Source organism: Gobius niger, assembly GCF_951799975.1.
Source record: "Gobius niger genome assembly, chromosome: 12".
Lineage (NCBI taxonomy): Eukaryota > Metazoa > Chordata > Actinopteri > Gobiiformes > Gobiidae > Gobius > Gobius niger.
The window spans coordinates 9616570-9641452 of NC_136863.1; the positions used below are offsets into that span (position 1 = coordinate 9616570).

Genomic DNA, 24883 nt, shown 5'->3' on the forward strand with positions numbered 1-24883 from the left:
ACCTTGATGTGTCACTTCATTTTGTACTAATTAACTAACGCTTAGAAGCTCTGAAAAAGCACATTACTAGGGCTGGGTACTGGATATTTGGCTTAAGCCATACGATACTTATTCTGATGCCTGCACTCAAATATTTATCATTTAGAACCAGAAGACAGATAAAAAAGTGGTCCCCAACCTGTTTTGTCTCTTTCATTTCTAGTCAGTGTACCCCTAAACTCTGTTGTGTTAAACATAAAGCAAAAACATGAAAATTATCATTGAAAAGAAGATTTGTTAAATGAATATTAAAATACAGTTAAGCTTCACCTGTTTTTAGATTGGTTGCGAAACTATATAATTTATTTCAAATGTGTTTAATTTATTTGAGTTGAAACAAACAAGTCACTTTCTTTAACCTCTTAACCCCCACCTGGACCAAGCACATTTGCTCCAGTTCAGCTTTACCCAAATCTAAAAGCTTCTCGACTGGAGCATACAGCCTATAGGTCAGTGTATCGCCTCATTTGAAAGCTAACGCTTACAAAACTGATCTGAACTTTTTTGTATCATTTTTGTTGCTTTTTTTGTAACTTTTTTGTGGTGTTTTTGTCACGTTTCTGATGCTCTTTTGTAGCATTCTTGTTGCTTTAGTTGTATTTTTTATCGCTTTTCCTTTGTGTTACTGTTGCTTTTCTGGACTGGAGAAAATGTGCTCGGTTCAGGTGCGGGTTAAGAGTACAAAACTGATGGTGACTTTTTGTTGCGTTGCAGCCGCACATTTTTGTCACATTTTTGTCACATTTTTATTCTGTTTTCATGTCTGTTTTGTCTTGTTTTTTGTAGGGTTTCGTTGCTTTTTTTTGGTCACTTTTTACTTGTGTTTTTGTCGCTTTTTAATTGTGTTAGAGTTGCTTTTCCGGCATGTTTTTGTCACTTTTTTGTTGCTCTGTTGTGGCTCTTTTTTCATCACTTTTTAATCGTGTTTTTGTGGCTTGTTTATTGTGTTTTCGTCGCTTTATTTTGTCCCTTTTTGTGTTGTATTTTCATCCTCGTTTTCGTTGCTATTTTGACGCTTTTTTGAAGAAGCTTTTAGGCTAATGCTGTCTGACCCTAACCTGGCTAACACCAGGCTGCTGTGTGCGCTCGAATTATTTCGAACTGCACAACAGCCTGGGGACCATGGCCAAATCTCCGGTGGATTTGGGAACCAATCACAGAGCGAGGAGGGACGGCAAGACGATGACGCGCTATTCGATATATGGAAGCTTGTAGTTTATTTACGGATAATTAAAAAAAAAGTTTATTTACGGATCCAACATGACAGCAGCAGACACGATGGTATTTTTTGACCTTGTTCTAAATAATTTAGCTCAAAAGTTTACAGCGGGTACGTCATACGTCATCTCATACGATGATACGATTGGCTGGGGCTACGTGCAGACGCATGAGACTTTTTTTTTTTTTTTTTTGTATCGCCCAATAAACGACTATGGACGCTCGTAAACCACACCTCTCCTACGAGAAAATGAATTGGTGGTCCCCAGACTAAATATCACTTGTGATTTTAGTCTGGTGTTAGCCAGGCTAGTCTGACCCAACAAGCATCAAAACTTGGTCTTAAGATGTAATATTTTTATCAGTACTTTAGCTTTCGATACTTTCATTTTTTTTAATATTATACTGGTATCGTTAAATGGTACTCATTACACACTGCAGTAGAATAAAAACTAACTCATACTGTGTTTATTAACAAAACCTAAAGCTTTTTCCTTTATCTCCATCGCCTGTTTCTATTCAGGGATGGCAAATATATTGTAATGGACAGTGGGTAGTAATGCTGTGTTTATAATTCTCAGTCTAAATGAAATGGGTGAAAAGGTGAAGATGTTAAAGGCTGTCCATAAATGAAGGCAGTGAAGAGCCTGGTGCTATGGTGACCAGCTCCATCTCCTGGGAAACTGACAACTGCTCAATATTTAAATGTCCTGAATGCTAATATGAGAATATGGCACTTCTTCTGTCCTCCATCTTCACACTACGATCAGACCAGAACGCTCAGAGCAGAGTGAGGGAGCAGAATGTAATTTAGACAAATTTTAATGTAGTTATGGCCTCTCTCTGAAATGCTGCTTCATTTCAGTCGACGAAACATGCAGCAAATGGTGTTTAGACAAAGTAGGGTTGAAGGACTTTGGGAAAAATAACTAAGCGCTATAGTATTATAATTACAAACAAAGGTTATTAATTTTATTCAGGCATACATAATATTGCAGTGCTACAGGGCCCGGGACTTGGAAATCGAGTTTGTATATGTGGCTCTTTCTAAATTAAATTCAAAACATTTTTAATTAAAGACATTCGTCACTTCCGTTCCTTCTTTTCTTTTTTTTCTTTTTTACCATATGTTGTTCCCACTGAATTCCCTTATAAAAACACACTTGGAGTTGTGTTTTAAGCCATTCATGCAAGTCTGAGTTTAAAAAAAAGTTTTGTTATTTCAACCTGAAAAGACTCACAGAGACAGAATGGCATTAAAGCAGAACTAAGTAACTTACCTTAACAAATCCTTTCTGTAGTCCCTCTGGGGGTAATACAAGTGTTAATGGGATGATTGGGGGGTCTTTCATCTCCCCCTGGTGTCTATGGCCAGAAAAACACAATTGCAAATTGACTGCCACCGGGTCGGAGTCACCAATACACACTAATGGAATCACAAAGAAGAAGCTAACAGGCTAACGGGCAAAGCTAACTGCAGGCTAGCGCCACTTTAAACAGTAAATACAGCCAAGTTTGAGTGAAAACAATTATTTCCATTGTGTAATTGGATGTACAATATCCCTCTCTCCCTTCGTCTTTTCTGTCAGTGTAGTATTTACTCTCACGGACAATTAATGGGTTAAAAAATCGCAACTTGCTACGACACCTGCAGTTGCGCTAATGGCCTCTAGGGGCAAGAGTTACACTGTACTGCTTTAAGAGAGTGTATTGAACATGAATCGTGATTGGGGATCAGAATTAACATTCTGAAATGCACGCCACTGATGAATGATTGCCAGAATCTTCTCCCAGTGGTGGTGGTAGTAGAATACGAGACCCCACGGGGCGGCCGGTCGGGGTGGAGGAGGGTCGTAGCACAGCTGGGAAACGACTGAGTGATTCATTTAAGAAGGGGATCCTGAGCGATGAGTGGCTGGAGCAGGAATGAGACTCTGCGGTGATTGGCTGTCGTGAAGGTGCAGACTGTGATTGGATGATTGGAGAAGAGCTGCCAGTGATGAGAAGGTGAATGGATAGAGCTGGTAGGTCTTCATGGTGAATTTCTGCATAAGCTCCAAAAAAAACCCCACGTCAGCCTATCAACACACATGATTGATATAGCGTGGTATCAATCGTGTGTGTTGATAGGGTAATATTGGCACAATGGTGACGTGTTCTTTTTTTGACCGATTCTGCATTTAGCATTATATGCTAATTGTTATCCAAAAGATCTGTACATTCATTATTTGCAATGTTCTATGGCTAAATTGTAATGATTATTGGAAGAGTACATTAAGCAGGCTGAAAAGTTTCCTGGTCTGGCTGGCTGGCTGACTTTCCACATACGTTTTTTATTTCTATGCCCTATATGTTTTCCAGGAAGTGCTCCACTCACCTCCTGCCCTTGACACTCTTCGCAGCAGAGCTTATTCCTCCTCTAAAGCATCGAGAGGGAGAAAAAAAGCTGCTATTTAAATTTTTTCAAAAGGGAAACTTTGAATCGGCTTCTTTTTTTTTAGATCAATACAGCATTTACTTACTAACAGAATGTAAAGTAATGATCAAGGCATGTTTGAAATTCCCCCAATACCTGTAAAAGAATGTTTCCCTGCTTGATGGAAAATATCTGTTCCTCATACATTCATTGTTTTAGCCTTCCTTAATTAATATTCCATAAGTGCCATGACATTGAAGTCTGCCCATACCCGCTCGGAGAAGTGTTTGCTTCGGTATAGACGGCCGCATCATCCCCATAAACCGCGCGCCTCTCTGAAGTGACGTTTATGTCGAGAAGCAGAATCAGAGGAGAGCGCCGTTTTGACTTGTTGTTGTCATGGAGACCACTTTATGAAACAGGGAGACGGACTGTTAAACTCGCAGCCAAAACTACATTTAGGGTGAAAAAGGCTTGTAATGTTGATGCTTTTGTTCTTTCGTGTCTTCGTTTTTTGTTTCAGGGCACTCGTGTCAAAGTCATAGCTCATTTTACCATCAACACAGGAAGTTTTTATTCCCCTCTTTTTATTTCTGTTTTATTTCGGGGAAGTCTTAAGTCTTTTTTTATTAGGCTATTTAAAAAAATCTAGTTTCAGGCTTTTAAAGAGACTGTACCTTTCTGTGTCATGGGCGATGAATGAAATTTACCATAGACCTAAACCCTTATGAATATTAATAAACAGCTATGATTGAGTGCAATGGAAAGGGTCTGCAGTTATTTCAGGGTCTGTATCATAGAAATAAAAAGGAGAAGCGGCTTTCAATCATAACGGACAGTTTGCAAGTCGGCTAGTCCGAGAGACAATTCAGAGTCAGTTTGTCTGCTCAATGTATTTTCCTCTATAGCCATTAGCCACTGTCTGATGGTAAACTCTGAACAATCCAGATGTTTTCAGCTGTTGTCAACCCATCGACCACATTTAGGTGAGGTTAAAGACTTAACAAAATAAACAAATTATTAATGAATGTACAGACTTTATTAGATTTTACTTTATATACAGATTAGAGTATGAGGAACAGTTTCGTACACAGTTCCATCGGGAAGATGAAGTCCCTGACCTCCCTCCCACCCCTCTTCTCCCTCCCCCCGCTCCACAATCAAGGATGAGAGAAACATAATTTCAAACCATTTACGTGGTGTGACAAATAAAAAATCTTGAATCTTGAATCTTGAATCTTGAAAGTGTCCTCATAGCTAAATGCTAACTCAAGTTTCTGCTTTTTGTTAGGGCGGACACACATCCAATGGCCACCAAACATCTTATAAGATGTTAATGATAAAGAAACCACAGAAATTATATAAATGCCATGAAGGACAAAACATACCTCCCAATATGTAAGTATGGACGCCAGGCTTCCCTATGCATTTATATGGGGATGGAATGTTCAATTTAAATCTGGTCTGGGAGTCACTGGCAAAATGTGCACATTTATAGGAACAGGCTTAGAGATAAAGGCATTTCTGTGATTTCTATGGTCTGTATGTCACTATGGAAATGAATATTTTTTGCATCTGTGCAACTATGCACGGCTGGAGAAATGTTTGTTGGCTTGTGAACTTTTCAGTCTGGTGCAGCCATACGTGAGTTGGAGGTAGAAGAAAGAATATATGACGCTTTAATGTATGACGTGCAGTGAATTTAAGATATGGATTTTAGAAAAGGCACTTACTGGGATTATCATGCTTAGGGCTATAGTGTCTGTGACATTAATTGGTCTTCAATATGATCGTTTATCGCGTTATGTTCAGCAATATATCACACGTTCTATTATTTTTTTATTCTGAGGGGCCTAGCTGGGTTCCTTGTGGGCCTGTGTGAGACTGGGGGCAGACTGGAGTTTGCTCTGTGTCTGTGTGGTGCGCTGCAGCTCTAATGAGGCCTGACTCCTAATGACTCTGCTCCGCCACGCGACAGCCAGCGCCAGAGGTGGCCCAGCTCATCTCCTCTTTGCGCATGGATACACCTGTAACCTTTAGATCAGTGCAAATTAGATTGCGTCAGGAATGCTTCAGTCGTGATTACAAAACAGATTGAGTGGATGGATGGATCCTCATAAAAATTGTATGTAGGACCTCCAGTTGAATTTGGTGCATCCGAGTGGGCAGAATGTCAAACACAGGAGCACACACAATCCCTCATCTGATTGGACATTCTCTGAGCGCTCCGGGCAAAAGCACTAATGTTTCCGTCCACTGCTGTGGGTTGTTAAGTTGTGAATTATCGGAAAAGACTTTGCTCTGGCTGGGCTCCATGATGGGACTGGCTCCTGACCGCTGCCAGTCTGTCAGCGGCCGGGCGCTGGTCATCGGCGGGACACCGGGCCTAATTGCACCGCACTAGAATCAGTCACTCAATGAAAGCACATGGATTTAATCACAGAGATGTGTTGGGGTATATGGAGAGACATAAATGTCAGTGTCCGTGTGAAGCATGGCTGCCATGTTGGTCAGGTCCTTATCCTTATATGCACCACATGCACTCTGTCAACACCCTCCACTATAGATCCATCACAGTCTCAGAGATGCTCCTTCAGCAGTTTGTCAGCAGGATGAGAGCTGCAGCACAGAGACGAGGCACTCTGTAGTTTGTGTAATCAAAAGGACGAGGAACTGGAGAAAAACTCATTTAGGGCAGATCCCGTCTCTGGGGAGCACTTTGTGTGGCGCACAGTGAACACATTGATGTGAAAACTGCAACAAACTGGTTTAGTGAATACGAGCAGGAGGAGGCTCTGAGCCCCAGTGATTAGTAGCAGTGTATTGACACGGCTTCTGTCAGTGCTTTGTTCCTATGCTGCTGTATACAGAAAAATACAGTACAGCTCCACAGAGGCAGGACTGTTAAAGGCACAACAAACGACTTGCACAACAGCATCACAATATCACACAATTTATTCATTTCAATGCACGAGTACAGCCTTAAAAGCAACTAATTATGTAATTTCAGCCCCTCGACGACTATCTCACAGTACAAAGCAGTGTCTTAATATCCTAAACCCGCGCCTACTACATATATTACGGTAAAACATGCTAAAGAGAACAGCTCAGTAATTTATTCTTTGAACGAACCCCTCCTGTTGTGTTATAGCGCTCTTGTTCACACCGTATTCTTCGTGTAACAATCAGAGTGTGGCCCTTGACCCTGACCCTGCTGGAATCATCAGTGACGGTAGATGCTTACATGCACAATATTATCACGGCTATAATGCGTTTGCTAATGAGCCGCGCCAACTGCTTCTTGTAGGCGCCAGGACGAGCCTCTCGTGTGTCTCAAGAGCGGCACGTGGTCGTTTGGATGGCTCTCCAGTTAATGCAGCCCATTGTCTCAGCCGAGGTTACGGAGGTAGGAGGACGGGACAGGACACTGTGGAGGCTGGAACATACTGCCATTTTATAGAACACAAACACGCTGTAATGATTCATTCTGATTATTTTATTTTAAGGACATGCGTAATATTTTGTAACCGGAAATGCGTTCATGTGCAGCCACTTGTCTCTCACTCTCCTGAAACATTTGGATTAGAAATTATAACAGTTGCGGGAAGTGGCATAGCTAAAGTACCAGCTCTACACAGCAGATGCTTTGTAGTGATTTTGGACAGTGTAGTGTTTGTTTTTCGAGCTTTCTAACTGTAAAAATGTGAAAAACACATCCAATCTAGTATTATTACTTTTATTACTACCTCTATTAGCCATTATTTCTGTGCACACAAAACCACTTTGTTGCCAACACAGCGTTGACAACACTTACTAGTTTTTCAATCCTGCGCCCACTCGGCCCTGACACTTTCCTGACCGCTTTCACCCGCTCCTGGAGCTCTTGGGTTCAGGTCAGAAACAAATAAGAAGACAAACAACTACTAATGGCTGAAGCATCATCTTGCCTTATGACATCATCTTGTGGAACAGTGTTTTGAGCTCTTGTGAAGGACTCAAATACCTGTGAAGTAACGTAGACTTTCTTCGAGTAGTTTTATGATTTTTTTTTTTTTTTTTTACTTAGGGCTGGGCAATTGATTGAAATTTAAAGGTGGACTGCATAATATTCTGGACTATACTGTGGCCATCAATTCAAAACATGCACCCAATGACCAGCTTGGCACAGATAATGCTATTTTTGCAGTGGGTAATCAAAGAATGGATGTGGATGAGAACCTAACCTTTTTGAATCTCATATTTGGTTACCTTTAGTCAACATCTCCATGGAGACGAGCTGGAGATGTCCCCACTTCCAGTAAAGCTACAGTCATGTCTTAGGAGAGGTGAGCCGCTCACAGCAAAAGCTCATTTTTGTTTGTACATTTATGAGGTATTTTTCAGTGATGAAAATATCCATCATAAAACGCTTGTATTTAAATTTTGTTTATTGGGTGAAATTTTGCACAGTGTGGTTTGAATTGAAATCGAGATCTCTACTTGGACTCAACTTATATAGCACTTTTCTACCTTCATCAGGCTCAAAGCGCTTTACAGTAAGGAACCAGTCGCCCATTCTGCACTGCCGTCGCCCCAATCCCGATAATCATAATGGGACTTCATGATCGTCAGGTTTACAGCCATGTCTGTGGCAGAAATAGCACTGGTTTGGAGTTTGGAGGAAACAAAGGAACATTTTTGTGCATCAAATGATATTGGTTGGATGCATTTGTTTTTGTTTGCGCGGAAGTGTGTGTAAAAAGATGATCGAAGTTCATGAATCGGCTACATGTATTCATTTTAGTATGAAATTATATAATCGAACCGAAAATCGAGATCGATCAATACAAGAAAAAAAATCTCAATAATTCTTTTTGCCTTATTGTCCAGCCCTACTTCTACTTAGTAATAGTCATAGTAATCTTATTTTGAAGTAACAGTGCTCTTACTTGAGTAAAGTCTTTGGTTGGTGACCTTTGACCTTGTGCCTTATGTGCAAAATTATTTGTTTTATTATTTGTTTATCTCATTTCAGGGTAATTTCAGTAATTACTTGGTTCATTACTTTTTATGTCTACTTGAGTAAATATCTTTGGTAGCCATTACTGTCGCCCCCTGCTGCTTACGGGTCGTCCCAGTGGCGTCGAAGGATGGGGTTGATGCAGAGGACACATTTTGTTGTACAGTATTGTTTGTGGAAAAATAAAGCACCATATAACTGAACACGTAGTATGTTTCTTTATGAGTATACACAGTGTTATAACATTAACCAAAACAGTAACATCTGCACGAGACCTTTCCGATCAGGAGCGCCACCTTATCCATGGGAAGTGTTTGAGTTTGCCTCGGCGCATGGGGAGAGAGGAGGGGAGAGTGTCATCAGCAGCTCATTATTTTTCTTCTCCCACAGATCAGCGGCCTGTCGTCACCCCGCGCTCAGCACAGCGCCTCCTGTCACTTCCGCAGACACAGCGCAGGTGGAGATTAGGTGAGTTTAGGCCGCGAGCCGGGATAATGGTCTGTCACGGTCTCCCCTGCCCTTACAACCTCTCACCGCCACTGCTCACTCCTTTAACCGCAATGTATGGGAAAAGTGAAGTGAACGCGTCCTGGTCTTTAGCCACAGACAGTGGGATAAGTGGAAGGATAAGTGAGACGTCTCGCACCTGAGCAGGATCCACAGCTACATGAAATTCAAATAGCAGAAGTTGTTTTAAAAAAGGTTGTTCTTTAAGGAAGTAGCTGAGCAATACTGCAGTAACTCCCGTGCTACAGCGCTCCCTACATGGGCTGCGCCATTGCGATTGACTGCGGAATTGCGGGAAGCGAATGCAGAAATTGCATAAACTGTTTAAATTCCATAAAGTGGTTAATTTGCATAATCTTTTTTTTTGCATAAACTGATAAAATGCATAAAATGTCATGTTGCATAAACTGTATAAACTGCATAAAGTGGTAAAATGCATGAATGGGTTAATTTGCATAAATTATGTAAATTGCATAAACTCTTTAAAATTCATAAATCCTAAATGGCATAAACTCATAAGTTGCATAAACTCTTTAAAATGCATTAACTGGTTAAATCCCATAAAGTGGTTACTTTGCATAAATTGTTAATATTGCATATACTTTTATATTCCATAAACTGGTCAAACTGTTGAAATGGCCTCAGTGCTTGATTGGCAGAAGCTGCACAAATGGCTGAAAGGCCTGGAGTCTCCCCATTGGCTGGATTCCCACATACACACCAATGCAAAAATTTCAAACTCTAGTATAAAAAAAATGGAAAACTGCAGAAGGACATTTTTTCCTCAAAACCCACAAGTTGCATAAGCTGAACATGCACAAAGTGCAGAAATTGCATAAAATGCAGAAAAAAGTGCAGAAAAGCATGGATTTGCGGCAGCCCCATTATAAGTCAATGGGAAAAATCTCCGACATTTTGGCCAATTGCGGAAAAACCTTGAGTTGCAGAAGTCCCAAAAGTAATAGCACCCTTCTCCTCAACATGCGGAACGTTTTGATGCATAACTTGCATAAATTGCACAAAGCATGAAGGTGCTGAAAGCTCTAGAAAATCGGGAAAAAGATGGAAGAGGAATAATAATAAAGAACATGAAAACCAATAATTGACTGCGGAAGAATTCCGCAGTCAATCAATTACAGCTATTGCAATATCTAGATCACGAGACGACACAATATTTTACATTATCACTGATGCCTTTCATCTGAAAAGCTCAGTTAAAGTTATGATTATCCTAATTGATGGTAGCAAAACTAATGATAAAAGACATTGATGGAATATTGCTATTTTTTCCCATACTAGGGTTCCACGAGCATTAAAAAGTCATTAAATGAATTGTGGCAAAGTTGAGGTCCTAAATATCATTAAAAAAAATGACAAACTGACATTAAATCTAATTCTTGTAAAGTACGGCAGAGCACAACTAATTTTGCTGCGCAACTTCATCAGAAATTCAGAAATCATGGTTCAAAACACATTCATTTCGAAATTTCCCCTCATTAGTTAATTTGACGGGGTGTTTTGTAATGTTAAGAGCAGAGATATGTACAGATCTTTTTTTGCATTTGTGGTATTGAAGATGTAGTGGTTGGGCATTAAAATGGCATTTAAAAGCATTAAGCTTGTCTTGATAAATTTAAACCCTGCCATATCGTACAGCATTGCTCTTCTGATTCTCCGGGTAGTCTGTGTGGTAAGGTAGAAAACTTTGTGAAGTCGTTGTGGAGACTCTCGGACTCCAAAGACTCAGTTGCCTTAAGATTGGAGCTTTTAGGTAGCCTGGCTAACACCAGACTAAAATCACAAGTGATATTTAGTCTGGGGACCACCAATTCATTTTCTCGTAGGACAGGTGTGGTTTACGATCGTCCATAGTCGTTTATTGGGCGATACGAAAAAAAAAAAAAAAAAAAGTCTCATGCGTCTGCACGTAGCCCCAGCCAATCATATCATCGTATGAGATGACGTATGACGTACCCGCTGTAAACTTTTGAGCTAAATTATTTAGAACAAGGTCTAAAGCTTGATCAAAAAATACCATCGTGTCTGCTGCTGTCATGTTGGATCCGTAAATAAACTTTTTTTTAAATTATCCGTAAATAAACTACAAGCTTCCATATATCGAATAGCGCGTCATCGTCTTGCCGTCCCTCCTCGCTCTGTGATTGGTTCCCAAATCCACCGGAGATTTGGCCATGGTCCCCAGGCTGTTGTGCAGTTCGAAATAATTCGAGCGCACACAGCAGCCTGGTGTTAGCCAGGTTAGCTTTTAGGACCAATGCGGCCATCTTTCTGTCAGGGCTTCGGGGAAAGATAGACAAAGTAATTTTCCAGTTCACCTAAACTGCACAATTCCCCTGATGTTGGAGAGACTTGGTTGGAATCTTCAACATGAACTTAAATGTATAAATCTTAAATTGTTCCTGTATTCGTGGGTACATAAACAGAATTATCTTTAGCATTGCAGGCTCAAGTTCATATTTAGATCATATACCATACAATAGTGATAGAGTGCTGGGCTGGTGCCTCATAGCGTTCATTCAACGATGCTCATGTTAGCAATTTGGCTGAGTTTAACACCCAGGGCAGAACGATATGGAAAAAATGTCATATCTCGATATTCATGCCAGATATCTCCATATCGATATGCTACTATATAATTATGGGTTAGGTGAAAACCAAAAAATTGTGGGTGGTTCATAACAGGTGCGTGATGCTCATATGTGAAAAATAGAATCTCCCGCACACTGTTAATGTTGCAAAAAGTGAGGTTTTATTTACAACGGCTCTAGGCATTTTGTCTGAAGAAGGTCTAGAGCCGAAACATTGTGAATAAAACTTCCCTTTTTGCAAGATTTACAGTGTGTGGGAGATTCTATTTTTCTTTAGGTGAAAACCCTAATGAAAACTTAAATATGATACTGATGCTTTTTATTCTGATATCGATACGTTTGATGACATCATGCATATTAATGAGCGACATCATGCATATTAATAAGACAGACTGTGTTTTCGAAGTCAATAGAGGCCAACAATGATCAAGAATTCAGTCAGGAGCGCAGGGGGCAGCACAACAGTTTTAAGCACTTGGACCAAACACTGTCGCACAAATAAATTACTTTTAATGATAGTTTTTATATTTACATATAGGATTAATTTGGGGTTGATTCATTCCTTTTTAAATAGGACTGTGGTTTCTTGTTTATTTAAATGTGAATGAAGTCACTGACAGATCTATTTGCTACTTGCACCATAATGCATTGCGCCTTGGGGGGTTCGCTGCTGTAAACAATATGGCGTTGCGAGCTGTCATCGCAGAGACTAATATTAATCTTCCAAATACCATAAAATAAAAAATATCCACTAAACCAAAGCTTAAGAAAATCTGTACCTTTTTATTTATCTATTTATTGATTTTGGAAAGTCGATCGGGAAAAAAGCTCCCGTTAACCTCGTGTGCTGTGCTTTGTAGCTCCGGATTACGTTTTTGATTACGAGCACAGCAGAAGTTGTTTTTCATCATTGTTTGGCATGTATCGCATATTGTATCGAATCGTGAGGTACCCAGAGGTTCCCGCCCCTTATTAGTCCATTGATGATTTAGATCATGGTGAAAAAAACACGTTGTCTGGACTGAGTTGGTTGAGTTGAGGATGTTTAGCTTCTATCAGCAGAAGCCTTTTCTTAGCTCTTGTGGCCAGAAGAATTGATGAATGTATCCATACATACAGCGTGTTGACATACAAGACAATGTTAATCTGCATCAAGTGCTTTGTAAATTATGTATTGAAGTGAAACTAGGTCCTGACAAACATACATTGTCTTCCTTGTATTATTAGGACTCAAACATTACCACTTTATCTTTTTTAAACTTGTATTTAGTGTGTTTTAGTGTGTGTCCCTCTTTTTTTCACCTATACCGATATCTTTCTAATGTATCTGTGAGTATACCTGCAGCAAAAGGGGTTGCTCTAGTATGTAACATGCGTGTTGATTAATTGTCCTGTTAGGGAAATGAACACGCCTTTAGCCCCTGTCCGCTCCGATGAACTACAGCTCAGAGGAAGTCAGGCCGGATCGATTTTCCTTCACATGTGGCTCAACTGCATACAGCTATCAATGCAGCAGATTAGCCCAACATGTGAATGCCAGTGTTATTGGATGGCGTCACTCACAAATATTGAGCGTATCTTCTATAACCTCTTTCAGCTCATGCAGGATATATAGAACAAACATGTACAAAAGGCAATGTGGGCAAAATGTTACCCGTATCATAACAAACCATTTTGTGAAGAGGTGAGATACTGTAAACCAGGGTTAGGCCAGTTTTCTTAACGAAGGGCCAATTTTTTTCATTGAATAAAGACCGAGGGCCGAAGCCGCCAATTTTAGGCCAAAGTAAACCACTACACTGGAAAAATTACCATTTTAAATGAGATAAATGACTTAAAGTTGCTTGAATAAAGGTTCTTTATGTTGAATTTGAGTTTGTTTGAACTAATCTAAGATAAAGATACAAATGCTAATGTCAATGGAACAAGCATGAAACCCACTTTGAAAGCAGACAAAATAACTTTCACTTTTAAAAAGATTAGTTTTTCACTTGAAATGATACAATATCATCTGAATTTAGAGAATAATGTCTTGTTCCATTGGCGATAAGATGCTTTATCTGATCTAAGACCAGACCAAATCTACTCAAAGCTTAGATTGAATCTCTTAATTCAAGTAGGTTTCTTTCATAAAATTATTATTATTTTTCCAGTGCACATTCTGCAAATGCCAGAGTTGTACATAATATGACCTTATTGGGTGTATTGACAGTACTTCTCCCATTTAACCCTAAACATCTTAAAGTACTTTCTGATTTGTGTCATAATGTTTCTCAAAATCATCTTGAGGGCCAGAATTTCTGTGCTGGAGGGCCAGATTTGGCCCCCGGGCCTGATGCTGCCTACCCCTGCTGTAAACCAATAAATAAAAAACAGGGTTTTGAATTAGCCCGGAGCGCCCTCTGCAGGCGTAATGTGAATGGCACTGTAGAGGATAATGAATGGAATCTGTCACTGCATTTTCCACCCACTGCATCCTGTGTGAATTGGTTTTAGATTTTGAAACTGTTCTGATTTTTCAGTAATTCCACTTTCAGCCTTCTTGACCAACTGATGAAATTTGTTGTTAAATGGTAAATGGTCTCTCAACTTATCTGCGCTTTTCTATGTTCATTTGGCCCGAAGCGAGCCGTACCTGAAGTGTTGTTCCACTCCAAAGGCCAGTCCACACTCCTGTAGACGTCGCACAGAGAATTCAGTGAAGTTTCTCCGAATTTTCCATTAAAGACGCCTTCACCAAACCTGTTCTGATTCTGTCTGCTCTTACTGACTTTCCTGTCTTTGGGGGTAGACATTTTTTTTTACTAAAGTACACATGTTTTTTAGCTGCATTTGATAAAATCTTAAAACCAATGGGTGCTTTCAAGACACGTACTTTATTTTAAGTTAGACTACAAAGAATACAAGGCTGAAGTGTCTGAGAAAAGCCTGAAAAAGAGTCATATAGGCCATTTAATCTTTAGTCTTGTTTTCCCCACAGTGAGACAAGAGTCAGAGAAATGTCTTGAACAGGACAGTAAAATGCAACAGTAAATCTTCGTCCCTCTGTAGGTCACAAACGCAGTTACCTATGCCACCATTAATCTCTGAGATATGTTGCGTGTCAGATTTTCATGTAGTCTACATTGTTTATCTTCTGTAGCAACCAGTGAGGTTGAACCCGCGACGGCACTGAATCAATCACTGTCATGAGGCGGATCAAGCCACAGTCTCCTGTATATGTCCATACGTCTAATGAAATCAGCCCTAAACAAATCAGCTGCTGTCAGAGAGGAGCATTTAATCTGAGCCCCCGCTGTGCTCCCGTCCTGAAGGTCCCGCTCAAGGAGACAACCTTGTCTGTGTGTTTAGGGAAACCTCTCAAACTAAAGCTTATCGAGCAAATCTGTAACATTTTTAGCTCACAGTTGAGTTAAAGGAAAAAGGAGACAGCTGCAGACATGTTCATCATCATACTGCGGAGGTCCTGTCAAATCTCTGATGCAGATGTTATTGGGCAGCGTGGCTCATTATTGCAGCGTTTGATCTCAGCTCTAGCCAGCGCATACTGTCATTGTGTCCTTAAACACCCACCTGTGTTTTAATGTGGTGTGTGAGTAGTTGGTGGTGGTGGTTGGAGAAACCGGGGCAGGTTGGCAGCCACGATTCCATCAGTCCGTCCCAAGCCAGCTGTAAAGATTCAGAATTCATTTTTTCAGGGGTGTCCTGAACCCTGAGGGAGCCGTAGGAAAACATGGAACCTCTTTCTGTGAGCATTTAGGAGCAAGGAGGGAGCAGCATAGTCCACCGTTTCTATATAAAGCTCTTCTTGGTGTCCTGCCTGATTATTTGTTAATTTTGATAAATGTCAGGTCAAATGCTTAACAGTTAAAGTGCATATGACACATTAGGCACAATTATATTTAAGATTTTGCTAAGATTGTACTCAGCTTCCTTTAGTTTGACCATTTTTTGTGATGTTTATAGTTTCACTTCCTTATTGGGCACTGACAGGAAGTGACACAGATGAAGGCAAACAATTTTAAACTGTTGCCGTGCCAACCTTTTTAAGTCAATGGGAAATGAGTCAAACTGCTATGAACTTTACCTTCATCTATGTCACTTCCTGTCAGCGCCTTAAAAATAAAAATAAAAATTGCTTTTCTTCCCAACATTTCCTCATTAAAATTGCTGCTCCACTGAAATGAAATTATAAATATGCAACTGATGTTATACTTCTTAATAAGTCATATTTTCCAAAGCATTAAAACCTGTCATATGCACTTGAAGGGCTCAGGACATTTTGACGCTTGGGTTACACCATGTTCAGACAGAATGGGGTAAGAAGGCTTTTTGCTACTTTGCTCCACATTTTTGGAATAAGGCACAGATGACTTTGCGTGTGAACAGTCTTCTGACCCCTGAACAGTTTAAATCCCTTGTGAAGGAGTATCCACACTGTGAATTCTCTTGTTTAAAGGAACAGGCCACCGTTTTTCCATACTGAGATAGGTTCTTACCTTAGCTTAGACGAGTTGATGCGTACCTGTCTGTTCTTTACGCGTGTGCTCAGTCACGCAAAAAAAACGTCAAATGTCTAAGCAGATAAAAAGGGGAACTATATTGTAAGGCCTAACAATACCTTAGGAGCACTTCGATGTCCGCGCAGTAATGTCAAACAATATAGTGTTTAGTTTTGTGTAACTAGACTTGGATCGTGTGAACTCTCACGTAACCGTATTTAAATAGGGAAAACGTGGCAGAGCTTGGTCGCTTCTAACTTCACCGTAGAGGAGGAGAGGCTAAATGCTAACAATGTGTTCGGTGTTTTTGCGTGACTGAGCGGACCTGTAAAGACCAGACAGGTACGCGTCAACTCGTCTAAGTTAAGGTTAGAACATATCTCAGTATGGAAAAACGGTGGCCTGTTCCTTTAAGAGCATTTTTACCTAGCTACATCTACTACAATGAGTGTCTTGAAAAGCATAATATAAAACAAATGTGTTATTTTACATACAGGATTTGTAAAATTCTTTGACTTGACAACAAATTATGCTTAAAGAGGAAGAGGCAAAGTGCTTACTGAAACGCCACAGTAGCAGTAGCAGTAGTGAGGTAGCGAGTAAACTGGGCCAGGTAACTTTTAGAAGAGGAAGAGAGGGGAGCCACGGCACACTGGACACGCAAAACAGGGTATTTTATTTACAGCGCCGCCAACAAATTATGCTTTTTTGTTTCCCTGGAGACGCTAAACTCGAAACATTATCAAATGATCAACTTTTTCCTCATTAGTCATTCATGTCTGTCTCTCATATTGAAGTTATTGAGCTATTTCATGCATTGATCCTGGGCAATGAAAGCTATTGATTTGAAGATCTATCTTTGACTTTCTCTGCTGTAAGCTCCTTTGTGTTTTTGTCTCGACAGAGTACAGCATGCGGGCCCGCTGTCTCCTGCTGACCCTTGCGCTGGTCCACGGGGCCTCTGTGTGGGGCCTCAACCCGGACGACCCCAACGTCTGCAGCCACTGGGAGAGGTGAGCTCACAACCGCGCATTCGCCAAGGTCACTAAAGTACACCCCCCCCCCCTTCCCAATGCTCTTAACCAAAGTTGGGGCTTGTGTTTGTAAAGTCTGTACAAAGCGGCATCGATCGTCACTGCCCCGTGGTGGCGCGGTCGGCGAGGGGAGGAGCCGTGCCTCAGATGAGAGACGCAGGCAAATTGATCAGTGTATACTCTCTCCGCAATCTATCACCGGTGCCAGCGAGACGGAATAATTATTAGTTGTGCTTGCTACTGTCATTCGCGAGAAATAAGCGGGATTCATTTGGGTCCCGGATGCAAAGGGGAGGAAAGGAAATGCCGAAGATATATTGTGTGTGTTATTGGCCGACCGAGGTGAGGGCACTTAGGGAGAGCGGTCCCACCTTGTTGTTGGTGAAATTAAATCCCTAAAGGAGCTCTGAGGCCTTGCAATAACTTTCGTCTGACACCAATCGCATATATCAACACCGGCAGGAACGGAACACCTCTCCAGACATGTTTGTGCAAAACTATGTAAATCCTCTATGTGGTTCTCCACCTGCAGTTGTTTTTTGAACTATTTATCCCTGTTTTCCCCCTTGCTTCTATGCAACACTTTATCTAGATAGGTAGGTGATAAAAACTACTAGATAAAAGGGGGGTTGGGAGATGATGATATATGTTTTACATTTCTGACATTTAATAGAATACATACAGTATCCAAACTAACATTATCAAACTGGATTATAAATGTTTTGCCCCTTAAATTCTTATAAATGCTAATTACATTTTACAGAAGGGGGCCCCATGTTGTTGGTTGAGTGATGTTGGGGGTCACGGCCTGAAAAGTTTGGGAACCCCAGTACTAGACCTCATTAACAAGCATTTTGATACGAGACAGACTTAAATATTTGACTATAATTGACCCATAATAGATCAAAGGGAGCTGCTAAATTGGATTTTCTCTAGTGATATGCCAAAGTATGCCACTAGTGAACAGCACACTGCTTCAGATATTTCTCTGTATGTGGTCCCTGAAATGACTACTGTAATTTCCAGACTATAAGCTGCTTCTTTTTCCCACGGCTTGAATCTTGCATTTTTACAACGGTGCACCTAATTTATAGATTTTTATGGTCATGCTGAATATTGAGTTACGTGTCACCCTTTCGCTGTTGCTGTTCACTGGGACGGGGGCAGCAGGATGCCCTCCCGCGCTATAACTAACGTGGCTTCGGGTGCAAAATAAACACGTTTAATTCTCTCACTGCTGAAATATTATGGAGGGTCCAGGGATGCGCGGGTATCAGAAGCCAGCCTCGAGCGGTCACCAAGGACCCAGCTCAGAGCTTTGAACACCGGGAAACTCCTGAGGCTGTGTGTGTGCACAAACGTCCCGAGGAGGACGGCCCTAAACACACCCACACTCCTGAGGAGGAGTCGCTGTGCGGGCAGCGCTGTGGCTTCACTGAACAAGTGCGTTTAAAGAATAATATAATCGAACTTCCTAACACACTTAATAATAAAAGTAAATGTACTTGTAGGCCACCATTCTCTTTGACTGTGCACGGAGTATACTTGGAACAGCTGTGGATTATAGACCAGTGCAGCCTATACTGTATATGTTAACAAAACATATCTTTATAAATTGTGTAGATGTGGCTTGTATTGAGGTGCACTCAATAGTCCGGAATTTACGGTACTTCGTTTTCTTATATTTTTTAATTTTTAATATACTATAAAGCTACTGTTGCATGTTTGATCGTTCTCATCTGTTGTTGATGACCTCTTGTGTCTTGTAGCTATGCGGTGACGGTGCAGGAGTCCTACGCTCACCCCTTCGACCAGATCTACTACACGCGCTGCGCAGACATCCTCAACTGGTTCAAATGCACCAAGCACAGGTAAAAACTTGCTTTATAACAATGTAGCTGTTGTAACCTGTGGTGCTTCTACACAGAAAAATGTTATGAAATCCTCTGCAAAAGTTTAGTGGAGTGATACTTAAGCACATCATCCATAAACTTACTGCTACGTATTCAAAATGTAGCTGCAGTCACATGTGTTATCCACAAGTCAAGTTCTGTGGAGGCTTAAAAAAAAAGAAAAATGGCACTTAAATAATACATAGATACTCTGAGTCAGGAAAAAATGCTTGATCCATTGACAATCTTATTTCAAGATAGTCCTGATCTACTCAAAATCATCATAAATTATCTTAATTAGCACATATTATAATAAGTTTAGCTAGTTTTTTTTTTAAAAAGAAGCCAAATGAATGACAAATTAAAATGGAAATGGGATTTGTAGCCGCCTTGATGAGGAGCTGTCAAATTCATAACTGAACTAAATAACCAAACTACAGTCTATATCAACATAACAATAACTTACTTTGTGCTAAAATGTTGATAAAAATTGTTGGGTTCAACACACGATGCTGCTTTGCCTCGCGACATATTGAAAAAACCCATTTGACATTTCCCCTTGTATTGAGGCGCTCACTCCTCTATACGTCCTGCCCTTCAGCGGTCACTCTGACACGTCTGTGGCTGTTTCAGGATCAGCTATAAGACGGCTTACCGGCGGGGAGTGCGCACCATGTACCGCCGCCGCTCGCAGTGTTGCCCTGGTTACTTTGAGAGCGGAGACCTGTGCGTCCGTGAGTATCCTTTCTCTCACTTTGTCCCCTCTCATGACATTTCCACCCGAGTCCGGCAGGCATTAAAAGAAAAGGAGCAAACATTGGGATTGATTATTGCTGCGGGTGGCTTGTAGATAAAAGTTACGGAGTCTATCGCCCCCGACCTCCTGCGCCTTAGCTCCCATTCTGGTCTGCGCCTCTGTATCATAAATAGAGCCTCTACACAGCCAGGCCAGTGTTTGTAGGGTATAGCTCCGTACAGATTTGATTTCCTTCACCCTTGCCAGACAAATCAGAGCAACCCCCGACCCTGTCCCAATTTTTAGGCTTTGTAATCTGACAACCCTAAATAAACAACTAGTGCATTGCAGTTATGCTACATCAGTTTACTTTAGGTGACTCATTCGTAGCTTCTGCCCCAGCCTTGATTAGATTACACTCGCTTTAGCAATGCTGCGCAGGTCCGGCAGGTTCGATCCCCAGCCGGACAGGGGCCTCCCTGTGTTGATGTTCTGCCCGTGTCTGTGTGGGTTTCCTCCGGGTCCTCCGCTTTCCCCTACCACTAAAAATCTGTACAATAGGTTCTCTTCTGGGACCAGAACACCCCTGGAAATGAGAACCCTGATGCTCCGTGAGACTTGGTTAAATAAAGGTCAAATTAAAAAATAAAAATGCTGTGGCTAACGATGCTATTCGGCACAGCAATCAAAAGTATGTTTGTAAAATGTAAAATTAACTAAATTCAACAGATTATGGGGCTTTCAATAAGGCATGTATGGCATATCCATATACACTTAGAATTAGGTTCGTGCAAGTTTTGTTTTTGAAACTGTGAGAGCAAAAACAGGTATTAAAGGTTAAGGTTAAACTTTGTTGTCCCATAGAGAAATTTGTCTTGGACTTGCCATGCTGTGGTTATAATAATAATGATAACAATATAAGACAGTGCATTAAAATGACATACAAAGGAACACAGTCAGCTCATTTGGCATAATTCAACATTGGAATGTGGCTGTGCCATAACAATCGCAGTACAACAGAATGTGTTACACAATAAGGCCACAATGAGAGAACATACAAGACCCGAGCACACAGTGCTATCTGCGCTTGTTAAGAAGAGCCACCGATAGGATATAAAAGAGTGCTTGTATCAGTTGCTTGTGGCTCTTGCAGCCTGATAACGTTTCCCCGATGGTTAAAGCACATGAGAAGGTTCTTGAGAATGTTTTTGCCTGTGCCAGGACAGAGGATTCAAAGAGTGTTTGTAAATGTCAATCATTTTTGTGGCATTCCGTACCAAATTCTCAATTTTGGTTTTACACAGGACAGTAAGAGGGACAGACGACCATGCCGTATCTGATAAGGCTTTCCTGAACAGCAGTATAAAACCAAGACATTATTTTTGTGCTCACACCAATCTCACACCAGTCTCCTTAAAAACTGAAGCCTTTGAGACAATGTACTGGTTCTGTATTAGATATTTGGAATCGATACCGGTGTTTTTCCTGAATCAGCACCAATATTCTATCCGCTATCAATGAGTCTGTGACACAGATAGTCACAATAGACAGTTTACAAACAAATACCAGGTCAGTGTGTTGTATCTGTAGACTCTAGGAAATTTGCCCTTTGTATTTGACCCATCCTTCAACCAGTGCCCCAGGACAACCTGTCAGGTATAGTGGGCGACCATAGTGCCGCACCCATAGACTCATTTTGAGGCATGATCTTGCAGCTTTTCTTAGCACAAGGTATTTCAGCAAACTGTGCATGTTTTTAGTGGTAGAGGAAGCCATAGTGCACACAAGAGACCTACATAGACACAGGGACAACATGCAAACTCTTCACAATATACAATAGGCCCCACCCGACCAATCAAACTCAAGACTTTACTGCAGAGAGATGAGTATGCTAAATGTGTACACAGAGTTGTGCAAAACAATGCTATATACACCACGTAGAGAAGAACAAAGATGGGAAGAACGAAAAACTAGCTATACCCCTTTCTATAAGTTCAGTATAAATCCCAGACTTCTGCTATAAAGATCGTCAGTTGTTGACGAAGCCTCTTGAGAGGTGAGAGGTGAAACGTCCTGCACTCTAAAATAACCCAGTACAGATGACGGCTTAAGGATCATTGTCTGTTATTTATACCGTGAGAAGTCATGTGGCGACTGTTGTCTGCACGGTCCCACGTGTGGAGTTGCACTTAAATGTGCCAGAGCGAAACTTAAAACCACAAAAGGCCTATTTTACACAACTCCTCACTTTACTGCCCCAGCCAGACTAATGTAATTGAAGTTGTATAACAATGTGAGAAATTAACGAGCCAGGATAGAGCGGTTTAGACGCTGTGGATGGCTCTCGCATAAAAGTACAGTGGGATGCGGTAATAACCAACGGAGAAGCAGAAGCCTTGAAAATGAAACAGAGCTGTTGCTTGAAATACAATCCCTCACTGTCACTAATATTACTTCATTATCGGTCCGGGCTATTCTTGGTTCTCAAAGTGAATCTTTTAGCCAAATGAACACACACGCACGGCTGCAGTATTCTCCAGTTCATGTTTTATTCTCTGTAATAGCGGCTGAATGGCACATGAATAGTGGATTGCCACATGTCTTGTGCAACACTGTGTGGAAGAGTGAAGAGCTCTGGGTTTTAGCGATGCTCTTTGACCGCCGTGGACTACTGTAGTCTTAAGTAACACATACACAACAGCACATAATTAATTGCGCATTCATTTGGCTGGTGTTTAAGCCAGATGTTCTTCCTGTCACAATATAACAAAATGGGTAAACTGGCTGCAACAACTTTTCGGATGAACTGTGATTAATTTTGTAATTAATTATTATCTAGACTTCACAGACTCTTAAACATAATGGAAGAGATTGTATTCCTAACACAAGGCAGGTGTTAAGTCGAAGCACTGCAAGAAGAACATTCATTATGTGATTAGATGACTGACTTTGTACATTTTCTTAATCAAGACGTTTTCAGCCAGTGTAAATTATGTATTTTCCTCCCCTTACATGTTCAGTCATGTCCTAATGAGCCCAGACCTGTTCACCACAACTGCCTCTAAAATCCTGCACTGTCAGACTGTCAGAAGGTGCAGTTACACGTATGACCTGAGGTGGCAGTAGTGAGTGTAAAATGGCCAATTTGCATCTAGCCCCTTTAAACATATAATTTTAGATTCCCTTTTCTATCTAATGATTAATTGATGAATTGAAAAAAAAACACATCTACAGATTAGTCGATAAGCAAAATAATATTTAGTTTCAGGCTTAAAGGGGCTAGATGCAAGTTAGCCATTTTATACTCACTACTGCCACCTCAGGTCATACGTGTAACTGCACCTTCTATATTAAGCTTGTGCATGACGGCAATTCGGACCCGAAGTAACACCTTTTTGAGTGACAGTGCAGGATTTTATAGGCAGTTGTGGTGAACAGGTCTGGGTTCATTCTACACATTAGGACATTGTTGGGAAATTAGATAATTTTACCATTTCTAAACTCCGTATAGTCCCTTTGAAGACAAGGGACTCTGCTTTGTAAAATGTCAGCCATGTTTCTGCCTTTGGGAAGCTGTAGTATTAGCAATCCAAAATCTGTAAAAAATGTACAACATATGTGTAGCTGCTGCAAATCTGACAGTTCAGAAAGTTGCTGTGTCCTGTTACAAGGTATTTAACCAACAATGCTATATCCGGTCAAAGAATGTGTTAAAGTTAAAGTCTTAAAGGGACTAGATACAAGTTAGTCATTTTTATACTCACTACTGCCACCTCAGGTCTAACGCGTAACTGCAGGTTCTAACTTTTTGAGTGAGAGTGCAGGATTTTAAAGGCAGTTGTGGTGAACAGGGCTGAGCTCATTCTACACATTAGGACATGGCTAGAACATGTAGGGGGGGAAAAATACTTTTTAAATACATTTTTAAATGTTTAAACTCTGTATATAGACCCTTTAAAGTTTAAATGTTTTACCATGTAAGTAATATGAAATAATAATAAAAATAAATAATATTTTTAAGCTTTCCTGTGAACCGGCCTGGCAGGTCCAATCAGGAGGGGAGGGAGCGTGATCGTTTATTTTTTAAAGTTTGTTCTGGCTCTCCTCATCTTGCAAACAAGGAGAGGCTTTCTGGTCCAGCCGCGCTATCACTTTAATGTATCACAGGAAGGGCATCTTGTGAATAAAAAAAAAGCTGTATTTGGTAACTCTGACTGATGGGATAAGTGGAAAGAGAAGCACTAAAATGTAGCTCATTACTGATATATCTTATTCCTCTAACCCCTGGGATTTCTGCCACTGACACACTGTTATTTCTTTATCCGTGAAACCTTCCATTTGCTCTGTCAGTCTTGATTGTGCTGTAGTGAGCGCGCGAGTCTGCGAGTGGGGGGGCTAACCTGCCGTGCTCCTCCAGGTGAAGTGGGACGCTGCCTTGATGGGGGCCGAGAGGGCACTTTTGTTTTCTGCTGCCTTCGCAAACTCCTCCAGCCTCTCTAATCCCGCACTCTCACTCAGGATTAAGAGATTTGTAGTCCCCAGGCTGTTTTGCATGCGGCGACAAAAGGGGGGCATTATAGAGTAAATCGACCCAAAATTAACTCCGCTCTTCTCTTTCCAGTCACTTGCTTGTTTACCGGATGTAATGTATACCTCCGGTGTGTCGTTATCTATGTTGAGGTGCCATAGCAGTTAGTGAGTCAAAAGTGTGTTTTTCTCTCTTGGCGACGTACCTGACGTGAACCCATAATGCAATGCAAACAGCGTTTTTGTCTCTGTCTAGACTAGATAGGTTAATACATTCCCTGAGATGACTTGAGGTGAACTTGGTGAAAGTTGGTATACCATGAATATGTGGAGCAGAAAAATGTACATTAGTATTTACAGAGGGGCAAAAAAGTATTCGGTCAGTTTCCTATATACCTCCTATG

The 24883-nt window shown here is 40.9% G+C and overlaps 1 protein-coding gene across 5 annotated transcripts in view; it reads left to right on the forward strand.

The window, feature by feature from the left end:
* megf11 (multiple EGF-like-domains 11) overlaps positions 1-24883 on the forward strand; it is a 210726-nt gene that overhangs the window by 23960 nt on the left and 161883 nt on the right. For 4 of the 5 annotated variants that reach the window (XM_079568181.1, XM_079568183.1, XM_079568185.1 and 1 more), the window contains exons 2-5: positions 9063-9140; positions 17195-17303; positions 19094-19195; positions 19850-19950. In XM_079568181.1, coding sequence (XP_079424307.1) covers positions 17203-17303; positions 19094-19195; positions 19850-19950 — 304 coding nt within the window. In that variant the 5' untranslated portion in view covers positions 9063-9140; positions 17195-17202. The remainder of the gene's footprint in view (positions 1-9062; positions 9141-17194; positions 17304-19093; positions 19196-19849; positions 19951-24883) is intronic. The other variant, XM_079568182.1, reaches the window with a different exon arrangement.